Genomic DNA, 12,340 nt, shown 5'->3' with positions numbered 1-12,340 from the left:
TGTTTTGACGTATGTTAAAAAAGTTAAACAAGAATATCAGAAAGCAGTTGTGTGCTTTGAAACCATCACTACAGAGGGAAAATAGATGGAATTGGGATAATGAGTGAGACATGAAGAGTATCTAAGCACAAACCCCAATGGAGTAAGCAGAAAGAAGAGTCAGAGAAGTCCCATTATCTTTTTATTCTTTTGGGGGTAATTTTTATGGTTTTCCTTTATCATATCCAGAGTTTATTGATTTTCTATTAATCTCACTTTTTCTACAGGCATAAATAATGATGGCCATGAAGTAAATTCAACCTAGAAATCAGCATTTGGAACTAAAATTTTAGTTGCAATTTAAAATAAAATGGAAAAGAATTAAAAGAAAAATGAATCCAATCCCTCATTCTCCTGCAAGAATGTAAAGAGTTAAAAAAACTTAAAAAGTAATGAAGAACAAAAATATCAATATCTTAAATATAAAGATAATGTTCAGCTTTATTAATCATATTGCAAACATATACATAATATCATATAGACAAAATAAATAAAATTATATAAATAGTTAAATAAATAATTAAATAGATAAATAGACACATCTGCAGGGATGTAAGGGTCTAGTGCCTATAGATTTGAAAGCAATGTTGGGCAAAGGCCTGAACACATCTGAAAAAGTGAATTCATGTCACAATTCCAGCAGGAAGGAGAGTCTTTGAAATGGCAGAACTTGTGGGAGTGTGGTAAGGTGTGTTCATCAGTGAGAGGCATTTCCCTGCTGGACCAGGTCCCATTCCATGCTCCTTAGTCTTCCATACAAGTCGGCTGATGAAGAGAAGGATTTCATGATTTCTGCTCTGACCACCTCCCAGGCACAAGGCAGGTATTTCTTCTCCTTCAGGTAGACAGTGATCCTGTGGAAGTATTTCCTCACAGCCCTCAGGGGAGCCTCTTCCACCCCCACCTGCTGGGTCACACAGTCTTTCAGGTCATCCAGATGCTGATGGAGGCCACTGAGGAAGGTGTCCAGGAGGGTCTTGTTCCAAGCAGCAAAGGCCTCCTGGGTGCTGAAGAGGTTGAAGACCTGCTGGGTCATCTCATGGAGGACAGCAACAGCTTGAGTCTTCTGCACCTGCTCACCTTCCAATTGCTCCTTGGGGAAAGCAAAATCCTTTCTGTAGATCAGGCAGGAGAAAGTGGGAATTCTCCTCATTTTTTCCAGGATCGTCCAGGTCCCCTCCTCATTCATGTCAGGAGTTTCAAGATCCAGATTGTGAATCTTAGGCAGGTCACAGCCCAGAGAGCAGGTGGACTTACAGCTGAGCACCACCAAGGCCAGCAGGAAAGCCAAGGGCAAGGCCATTGGGGATCTTGCAGATGCTGCTGGATTGCTTGAGATGAGTGGTCTTGCACCTTTGCCTCTGGGTTCTCTGAAGCCCTTGACTTGTTCCTATGTCTTAAATAGGAACTGATATGCTCTCAATTTTCTGAATGTCACCAGTACTTTCTACTTCTGTTTTTGCTTTCCTTTATGCTTTCACTACATGTGTTTAGAGTAATGTTTCCAAACCATATTTTCATTATATATTCCCCCTGCCCTGCCCCCAGAACTTGTTTTTAGAATTATTGTCCTAACTGAAACCCCTATTAATTTTTTATGGAGGAGGAGCTTACTAGATATTGAACCCAGAAGCGTTTTATGACTGAGCCACATCCCCAATCCTTTTAATTTTTATTTTGACACAGGGTCTTGTTAAGTCACCATGTCCTCCCTTACTTCCTCAGGCTGACCTCAAACGTGTGATCCTTCTGTCTCAGCCTCTGGAATCACTGGGATTAAAGTGCACACAACTATGTCCAGCCTATTAAGTTTCAATATACATGTGTATGTATTTAGATACCCAATGAATATGACATTATTATAAATGAAAATATTATAAGTAAATATATAAATAAGTAAAATTGTTAAATTTAATCTTTGTATTCAATACTGAATTAAAAATGTCTAAATTTAAACATCCAGTCAAAAGTAAATCTGAAAAGCTATTAGTATCATCAATGTAATTTTCTAAATAAATTTACTCAATGACTTTAATATAACTAATTTTTATGAATCATAATGTATAGTATTCCTCAAAATCTCTCTTCAAAATGATCTATTAGTGAGCTTTCTGCTGAAAACTTTTTAGTTTATTGAGTTTCATTTCTAGTATTAATGTTTTGTATTTTTCAGAATCTGTACATCTTTATTAAATTATCTTTCACTTATTCTAAGTTCATTTCTTATCTTCTTTTAGCTTGTTAAATATTTTCACTATGAACTTTCTCAATTTTATTTAATGTCATTTCTATCAATATGGTAGATATGAGGTCAATTGTTCTGGTTTCTTTGGTGTGGTTTGTTCCCCTCCTTTTTTATACTGCTAGTTTATCCAATCATCTGTTATAATGATTATTGTTTTATTTACATAAGGGACTATTTAATGATCTTCTTTCCCCTCAGAGCCGCAGGCTTGGCAAATACACCTCTGTTGATACTTTCACTGAATGTATGTCGCCTGCAGTTCATTATCACTTTAAGATAAATATTATTATCACTTTGAGAGTAGCTAGTGATCCCTGTTTAGTACAATCACTTTATAGCAAATCCACATACTATTCAACCTTAGGAAAACACCAAAAACATGTTGGAATTTTTCTCCACAGTTTTTCTAACCCAGGTATAAACTTGTAGTACAGTTCTGGAATAGACTAAAAAGATATTATTATCATTATTATCAATTAAATATACCAATATTGTGATAACATCATATAGATACAGAAAAGGAGAGGAAAGAAAATTTGGACAAAAGAAAAGAGAAAACAAGAATGAAAGAAGATAACATAGAAAACTAAAATGCATCTTAAGGCAAGAGAAAAAAATGTATGGGGACAATTGACAGCAGGTAATCTAAGAGAAAAAAGAGGGAGTAAGGGAAGAAAATATAAATCTGAGCTCAAAAAAAAAGAGAATAGTTTCAATAAATGCTTTAAAACATGAGAAGAAATACAGTGAAACCTGTTTGAGGCACAATATCAAATACTATGGTCACAAATATGAAGTCAAAGTGAAGAGTAATTCATATACAGTCAAAGTTGATGGCTGAGCTATTTATAATTAAACATGCCAAGGTGAAGAACATTCTTATTGCATTCTCTTTGTATTTTGTCAGGATTTGGAACTTTTAAAATATGTCCACCTCTCTCAACTTTGGGTCACCCCAGAGGTGCTGAGGCCCAGGAGCCAATGCTTGAGTTGCTGTGGGCCTCCCCACCAGCATGTTCTCATTTATCAGCCCAATGGCATAAAGCTGGATGCTCCAAGGGTGTGGCACGCTGTCTGTTGGCTATTTATCTTGTGTGCAGGAACTCAGAATGCCTGGATCTGAACAGTCACTCTGACTGTCCTGGGTCACCAGTCCTCCCACTCTCCTTCCTAGGGTCCTTTTCAAAGTGACACAGAGCCTGGTGGCTGTCTACAAGCATGGGGCCTGTCATTGTGGGTTCTCCATGGGTGGGGAGTGCTGCAAAAGTGTCCCCCCTGACCTACTCAGATCACTGGGACACTTTTTCTGATACTGAGAAAGTGGCTTAACCAGTTTGCCTGGCTTCGAGATCCCTCTGCCCATAGTCACAAACCACTAGAGCTGCTCCCCTCCTCTAACTGGGACAGACACAGACTTGGTCCAAGCTCCTGCTGGCTGCAGCCAGGAATCATGGGGGCTGTCTCCCTCTGCTGCCTGGGAGTGAGACAGCCATCCCACCCATGTCCAATCTCCGACCTGCTGCAGCTCTAACTTCCAGAGACTATCCCCATCTGCTGCTGGGACACAGACTGCTGTCCTGCCTGGTTCTGCACTTTCATTTCCTGCCACTGGGGGCTTCTGTGCCTTCTCTATCTAGCCTGCCACAAAGGCCATGTGGAGGTAGGCTAGCACTTCCAGGGCAGTCTGCTCCCCTACACCTCTGGTGGCTGCTGATGGGTAGGGGGTTTCAGCAACTTTTGGCTAGGAGGGACTCATGTACAAGGTCCTTCTGCACAGATTATAGTGACATCCCTCTGCAGGGACAGTCTCTTTGGTTTTATTTGTTGCTATCTTGAGGTGAGGAGATGCCATGCTGATTTAATTTTTTCTAGAGCAACAGGCCAGTTGTGGGCTCCACAAAATGAAGGCAACTCTCGGCAGGACTTTGACCCACAATTTGGGCTAAACTGCTTGATCTCTTTCACTGACCTTGTTGTTCCTCTTGCATTTTAATTTGGTCTTCTTTTTTCCCAGCTGTGGGTAAAGGAGTAAGCCTACATGATCTTCCTCTCCCTCTTTCTCTCTCTATTCTCCTCCCTGCTCACAGCACCCTGGTCTGGCTTCAGGTTAGGGAACTCTGCTTTGGTAATAGGACTGAAATCCCTCCAGGTCTCAGTCTGTCAAATATTCAGTTTTAGAACATTTACTCTGTCAGCTCTACAGTCAGCTGTACCCTCAAAGCCTCTTTCTATGCTGATGGGGGTCGCCGCCTAGTTGTACCTACACATTCTTATTCATTTAATATTTTCCTCAACAAAAAGTTGTCCTGATGTTTTTTGAATTACTTTCATTTTCATCTTGAGGTTAGAAATCAAACAGAAAAATAAAAATGCAACAACATTGAGCCAGTATTTCCAAAAATTTTCAACACACCATTTTTACTTCTGTGGTGATATTCCTAGAAAGCTATGATTGCACCAGAAGCCAAAGGAAGACGGAAGTAAGTCTGAATTGGAGGGAAATTCAAATGACTGGCTCCTGAGGTGACGTGCTGCAGGGGAGTTCTTCTCTACTCTTACTCACCTGCCAACTTCTCCAGTGTCATTTCCACTCACTAATTCTAAGATCCACCTCTCACAAGGTCATTAGTTTTATCTAATTTCCCAGTGCGGTGACGGGTTTCAACCCACAGAGCAGCTTACTGACATTTAACATAGTACTTACTAATACAGGAAAAACGACCATTGTAATTAAAGATATCATGATTTAACATTAATACAATAGAAAAGTTATTAATATGACTTGCCAATATATGAAATCCATTTGAACATAAATATATTTCAGAGGTGAAAACTGTATAGAAAAAGTAAACTCTACACTATTTTTCAGATCATATCCCACTTTTGTCCTCTGCCTCAGATTACAACATTTCATTCTTTTTTAAAATTAAAAAAAAAATTATCTCAGCCCTAATTCCTCTTCTCTTATTCGTTACTACCTTGGCTAACATGGTTTCTACTGATCGATTCTTCTCAATCACTAAGATTTTCCCTGCCCTCCACTTTCCCAGTGAACTTTTTCAATCCATATCTACCATAAATCTATTAATTGCTCTTCTTCTAAGCAAGTTGATTTCCTAAAGACACTGTTTTACTGCCATTCCCTCCTCTTCTCCTTCTAATGTCAGCATCTTTCAACTCTGTCTCCTTCCTCGTTTTTCTCTCTCTTCCTTTTAAATGTTGAAGGTCCTCAGGGTTAAGCTTTAATCCTTTTCCTCCTCTACACTCTCTCTCCACAAACCACCTCCATTGCTGGACTTCCAGTTGACAGTTATGACCCATCAGACATTTATTTCTTGTAAATTGCAAACTCATATATCCATCCAATGGGCATTTGAACTTGGTTGTCTAGCAGTCAAATTATAGAAGACGTGCCTGCTTTCACCTTTCTCTCCTAACATGCTGCAATTACCTTCTTTTCAGAGAATTTAATTGGTTTTTTCACACTCCTCCTTATACCATTTAAGACAATTGATATTAAGTAGGATCATTCAGTTTAGGTTTTCTTGTCTCTAAACATGGGACAGAAGAGACCAATAACTGTGTTTGGTGTTTGTCATGTTCACCTCAACATCCTGAGGAAAAAACAAAACCTGGCTTAGATAAAATGAATTATTATGGACAGTGTAAATATAATATTAGTGGTGAGTCAATTCTACCATTCATTTTGTAATAAAATTGCAAAATCAGGATTTACTTGTCTTTTCAAGAATAAGAACAGAAAAGTTATCACTACATCAAATTTAATACACATAGCAAAATAAGAAATATATGTATGTAAAGTATATTTTGTTTTATTAGCTACAATGTAAAGGTACATCTGATGTTATATGAACAAAAATATATCTAATAAATAGTATAAAAATAAATATTTAAATAAACAGACACATCATCATGGTCATGTGTAGAAAAATGATATTGCCTAATATTCCTGAAATCATCTGATAAACTGATGGAATTCATTTCACAAATCCAGCAGGAAGGAGAGTCTTTGAAATGGCAGAACTTGTGGCAGTGTGGTAGGATGTGTTCATCAGTGAGAAGCATTTCCCTGCTGGACCAGGTCCCATTCCATGCTCCTTAGTCTTGCATACAAGTTGGCTGATGAAGAGAAGGATTTCATGATTTCTGCTCTGACCACCTCCCAGGCACAAGGCAGGTATTTCTTCTCCTTCAGGTAGACAGTGATCCTGTGGAAGTATTTCCTCACAGCCCTCAGGGGAGCCTCTTCCACCCCCACCTTCTGGGTCCCACAGTCTTTCAGGTCATCCAGATGTTGATGGAGGCCACTGAGGAAGGTGTCCAGGAGGGTCTTGTCCCAAGCAGCAAAGTCCTCCTGGGTGCTGAGGAGGTTGAAGACCTGCTGGGTCATCTCATGGAGGACAGCACCAGCTTGGGCCTTCTGCACCTGTTCACCCTCCAATTTCTCCTGGGGGAAGGCAAAGTCCTTTCTGTACTTCAGGCAGGAGAAAGTTGGAAGTCTCCTCATTTTTTGCAGGAGTGTCAGGGACTGCTTCTCATTTTTCTAAAGAGGTTCAAGATCCAAGTTTTTTATCTGAGGCAGGTCACAGCCCAGAGAGCAGGTGTTCTTGCAGCTGAGCACCACCAGGGCCAGCAGGAAAGCCAAGGGCAAGGCCATTGGGGATCTTGAAGAAGCTGCTGGGCTACTTGAGATGGGTGATCTTGCACCTTTCTTTACCTACAGGTTCTCTGAAGCCCTTGACTGGTTACTATGCCTTAAATAGGAACCAATATGCTTTCAATTTTCTGAACGTCACCCCAGTATTTTCTACATCTCTTTTTACTTTCCTTTACACATTCACTACATGTGTGAAGAAAAGTGTTTTCCAACCATTTTTTTTCATTATTATTTTCTGCCCTGCCCCCAGACCCCCTTTTAGAAGTATTTTTCCAAATTAAACTTCTGTTAAATTTTTGTTCTTGATAATATTCCTGGGATTGAATACAGAGGTGCTTTAGCACTAATCCACATCCACAGAACTTTTTATATTTATTTTGAGACAGTTCTCACTACATTGCTTCAGACCTTGCTTAGTTACTGAGGCTGGCCTCCTCTGGAGTCACTGTGATTGCAGGTTGCACCATCTCTTGGAGAAGCTGCTGTCTGTATAGGGTGAATGAACATTAACTGTTGTCTCCAACTTCTCTGAAGACCTTGCTCTCTATATATGTCTTTATTAGGGAACACACTGAGTATGTACCTTAATAAAGGCATTTCTGAATGCCCTGACCTTCACTTTACCATCACCACCAAAAAGTTACTAAATATGGCTATGTCACCTTAAAAATCTTGCTGTGTCCCTTTGTAAACTCTGACCATCTCATTTCTAAATACCAGAGGCTCTGTTTCCCCATAAATACTAGTATTCATTCTGTCATTATAGATTAGTTTTCCTTTATATACCAGGAATTTGTTCAAAATGGGATATTAAAGAATTCACTCCTTTTTGGTCCGTCTTCATATCCTCAGTATCATTATCCCTATGCTTGTGTACCACGATTCATAGCTTTCAGTCACTGATTAGTGTTCTGTCATGTGGATATGCTATGATTTCTTCAGTCATTCACTCCTGATGGACATTGAATTGTTTCCAATTTCAGACTCTTCGATAAAGCTCCTAGAACATTCATATGCAAGTCTGTGCATAGATATGTGCTTCCTTTTCTCTTGGGAATGGACTTGCAGACTCATGTGGTAGATATAGGTTTTGCCTTCCTAATCAAGTATAAAATGGTTTTCCAAACTAGTTGAATGATTTCTTAATTTCAGCAGCAGGTTATAAACCTTCCGATGCTTCACAATCTTGCCAAAGTTCCATGACAAGGACTTTTACCTATAGCCAGTTTAATAAATATGTTGTTGTGTCAACTTGTGGTTTATTTGCACTGCCCTGATGCATCATAATGATCATATTTTGTCCTGTCCTACTTGCTATCTGTCTTTCTCTTTGGGTGAAACATTTTTTAAAATATATTTTCTCAGTCTTTGGGGTTACTTGCTTTCTTCTGAGTTTTAAGAATTTATATATATATATTCTTTATCAGCTCTGTGACTTGTAAATATGGGCTTCATTTTCTAAAACTTCCTAAGTTAGTTGTTGAAGGATATCATTTATATTATGCATTTTTGGTTTTTTAAGAGCCTGCAATACAGAGTTATAAAGATAAACAGGATTTTCAGACCAAATTTCAATTGAAGCAAAGTTTCTGATTTGGTAATAAATGTTTGATATGACCAAGTTTCTGGAGTACTCACCATCAAGTCAATGAATAAGTTATGTCATTAACTCGATCCTACTAAATTAGAAGAATGTTCTACTGGCACTTTCAGTAAAATGTTGGAGTTTGTTTTAAACAAAATACTCAAGGAGATTAGAGGCAAACTAATGTTTAAAATCAACAATTAATATTGAGAACAAAATGATTCTTCATTTTAAGCTCAACAAATATCATTATGACAGATTTAGAGAAAATGCTTACAGTGGTTGAGATTTGGGATCTGGACGCCAGAAATCTTCTCACCTGTCACCATGGTCTCCGAATGTCTCACAACCATAACAGCCAAGACAGAAATCCAGATGGATGAGGGTCCTGTCATCTCTGCTGGGCCACCTCCCATGCTTCATCATAGACTCAGCCACCATGCTGGTGGGCTTTCCTCAGAAAGGGTGGTGGATACACAAGGTCCCCATTCTGTCATGGGCTCCTCTGTAATAACATGCCATTTTATATTCATTATCTGTCCTAATGACAGTAATAGCCAAAATAGCCCAAGTTCCAAGAAATCAGTATAAAAACCAAAATCTAGCCATTGGGCATATGCTGGTCAGGTAACCTGGAATTCCTTGGAAAGTTTCATTATCCCAGTGCAAGCACTGGGAAATTGGTGCCTTCAGTTCCTTTGAATTTCCTTTCACCTATGATTCCTGCCTTTTAGCCTGGCTTAATAATTGGATTTAATCTTGTGCACCTGTCGTGGATTGTTGCTTTGGGGAGTGTGCGGCTTCAGAGATACAGAGAACCAGGAAAACTACGTAAGATATTCCCAGAATTCTGTCTGACCAAGCTGGGAGGCCAGGAGCAGACTTGGTTTTTGAGGAACATGGAAACAAAACTAGACAGATGGCTAGAGTAGAAAGAAGGTCCCCCTCCTTCTATTCCCTTTCCTTGGAAACTGACAGAAACCCTCAGATTCCATAATTTTTGACTAGTATGAGGACCAAAATCAAGGTACTTCATAAGTGTCCTGGAAGTAACTCACCCTCAATCTTGAGGGCACACAGGGGCAGAGCATCCCCCAGACAAGGAAGGGCTTAGGTTGACTACAGGAGCTAGCATATTCCTTTGGTTCACCTGAGTGCTAAATTCTAACTTCAGGACCATAGAGCCTGGAGCACAGAGCAGAAGCAGTGGGCACCCCAGGTACCACTCCCAGATCCTTTGCATACCCACTCCCCTCCAAACCAAATGCTTCAACCGCACATTTATTGCCCTAGAAGATTCAGATTCCCTTATTATGTAGTACCTAGTGTATTACATGTGCTTCTTTGGAATATAAATTTCTCAGGGGAATTTAAAAGTCAGGATTTTAAATTCTGGCATAAGCTAGAAACTCTACTACTTTACAGGCACATTTTACAAAGAGCATCTAAGAGGGGCTCTGAATATGTGAACATAGGGGTTTTATAAATCAAGTTGAAATTGAAACTGCCACATGGATTTTTGCATCATAAATAATTTATTTTCCAACATAAATATTTAAATAAAGAATAAAAATAACTAATTCATAAATTAATTTAAAAAGTTAAAAAACATCTATTGTCTTTTCAGAGGCACCCCATTTGCTGTCTGTCACTGAATGAGCCTCTGCTGGTTGAAGAATGCCTGATCTCATTGTCTGGTCCAGACGTGGTGCCTACTGGGCCATCTTCAGTTTTGAAATTTGTCTGTAAGTCTGTTAATGAAGGAGAAGTTCCAGTAGAGTTCATCTCTGACTACTGTCCAGGCACAGCTGCTGTACTCCTTGGCATCCAGGTATGTCCGGATCCTCACATAGTAACTCTTCAGGCGCAGGATAATCATGGAGTATGCCTGTCTTTTGTTTTCCTCCCCCAGTTTCCCTACCACTGTTGTGTTCAGGAGGTCCATCTGATGATTGAGTTTAGCAAGGAGGTCTGTGACAATGGTCTCATTCCAGCCAGGGTTAGTGTAGCCTCTTTCTAATACATGAAAGATGTCCTTGAGCATCTCATAGATGACAAAGGCAGTGTACTCCTTCTGGAACTGCTGTGGATGTTTGATCTCCTTGGGGATTTTGAAGTCCATCCTGTCACTGAGGCAGTCTGCAGGCCTTCCATTCAACTGCTCTAGGAGCTTCTGACATTCCACACTGCTGTTGAACTGTTGGAGTCGAAGCAGGCTGTAACTTAGGGAAAGAGCTGTGGTGGAGAAGCACAACAGGAGAGCCAGTTGGAGGATGCACCTGTTGTTCATGATGACAACCAGAACAGCACTGCCTACAATCTATGCAAGGTTGAACAGACTGTAAAGGTCTGCAATGTGAATGTCCTGGCTCCATGGGGATGGGCTATTTATATGGGATGGTCCTCTCTCTTTCAGAATAATTTCCCACTTTCAGTTCTCCCTTTCATTTTTACTATGTCATTTTCTTCTTATTGCATTCTTAAGAGTTTCTAAAACCCTTTTTATTTAAACCCCTGATTACTCTATATAATGTATATTAGGGAAAAGATATACAAACTGTGAGAATTTCTAATATTATATAGTTTCAGTAATTTCTCAAGAAAAGGGGGAGAAGGGACTTGAGAGGAAACAAAGAAGCCCCCAATAGCTAAGAGTCATTAACTGAAAAGCCACTCATAGAACAGCAGCTGGATTGGGGGTTTTGCCTATTGCAATGGTAGGTTCATGTGCGAGGGTCTGGGGAGTTCTGAGAGACCTTGGAATAGTGCAGGGAAGAGAAAGTTTCAAACCAACTGTGTCTGAAATAGTGACATGTCTTCCATTTTGTTGGCTTACATCCTTGCTCTTGAAATTGTTAGCCACCATGTGAGGGGTCTGACTGCTCTGAGACTACTGTACTGTAGAAAAGCCCAAACTAGCTCAGGGGAGGCCAGGTGGAACTTGGCAAGATAATTTAAATGTTTAAGCAATGGAATTCCTTTAATTTGCAGTATTATGACTAGAAATTTACCTATGGCTGTCCCTGCAGAAGTGTGTGTGAGTGTATAACACACACAATATCTGTAAATGCCCATTGCAGCAATGTCATAATAATAAATACAATTATCTATCAGGAAAGAAGTGGTTAAGCAATACCATAGTACAGACAGAAAGGAATATTATTGAACCATTAAAATGGAAACAGCTGATATAAACTTATGTCACAAATATGTTTAATGAAATATGTATGATTTATGAAATATATAATGTAATATTCATTAATATATAACATAAAACAAATATATGAAACATATAATTAAATCATATAACATCTGTACAATGTAATACATATCATATAGTATAATTTATTGTAATAATTATTATATATTATATATAATATGTTATCTATAAAATAATTGAAATGAGAATATTATTTGTTTTATAAATTAACTGAAAGACACACAAAAACACAAATTTACATGAATACATATGCTGACACATGCATTTCATCTTTTTCAACAGCTACATCCACTCAATTATTAATAGTAGTCACTTGCAGTGACAATGCTCACAGGGGTGAGAATGTGGCTTGAAAGAACAACCTTTCCCTTTTTACTTGTAACTATAGAAATTTTGTAATATTTAGTAGACAAATTTTTATGTACATTGTATTCATGCATGATAGTTGGATTCATTATGCCATATTTATACATGCACACAACATAACTGGATGCATCTCTCATCTCAGGACCTCTTTTTTCCTTCCCTCCTGCCTCCCCTGATCCCAATCACATAGGGTTTTCTCCAGGATAA

The 12,340-nt window shown here is 38.9% G+C and overlaps 2 protein-coding genes and 1 pseudogene across 2 annotated transcripts; all 3 read right to left on the bottom strand.

The window, feature by feature from the left end:
• Window positions 1-736: 736 nt before the first annotated feature.
• On the bottom strand, window positions 737-1,342 carry LOC101971255 (interferon alpha-5). The gene has a single exon (XM_005335914.2). The coding sequence runs from the start codon at window positions 1,340-1,342 to the stop codon at window positions 737-739; it is 606 nt and encodes a 201-aa protein (XP_005335971.2).
• A 5,014-nt stretch (window positions 1,343-6,356) lies between these two features.
• Window positions 6,357-6,962, bottom strand: LOC101970958 (interferon alpha-5-like; annotated as a pseudogene).
• Window positions 6,963-10,273: 3,311 nt separating this feature from the next.
• Window positions 10,274-10,837, bottom strand: LOC101975152 (interferon beta). The gene has a single exon (XM_005335922.2). The coding sequence runs from the start codon at window positions 10,835-10,837 to the stop codon at window positions 10,274-10,276; it is 564 nt and encodes a 187-aa protein (XP_005335979.2).
• Window positions 10,838-12,340: the final 1,503 nt, after the last annotated feature.

The sequence above is a fragment of the Ictidomys tridecemlineatus genome, chromosome 4 (assembly GCF_052094955.1).
Source record: "Ictidomys tridecemlineatus isolate mIctTri1 chromosome 4, mIctTri1.hap1, whole genome shotgun sequence".
In the NCBI taxonomy this organism is placed as follows: Eukaryota; Metazoa; Chordata; class Mammalia; order Rodentia; family Sciuridae; genus Ictidomys; species Ictidomys tridecemlineatus.
Note: the sequence above shows the minus strand (reverse complement) of the source record. Positions and strands in the feature narration are given on the sequence as shown.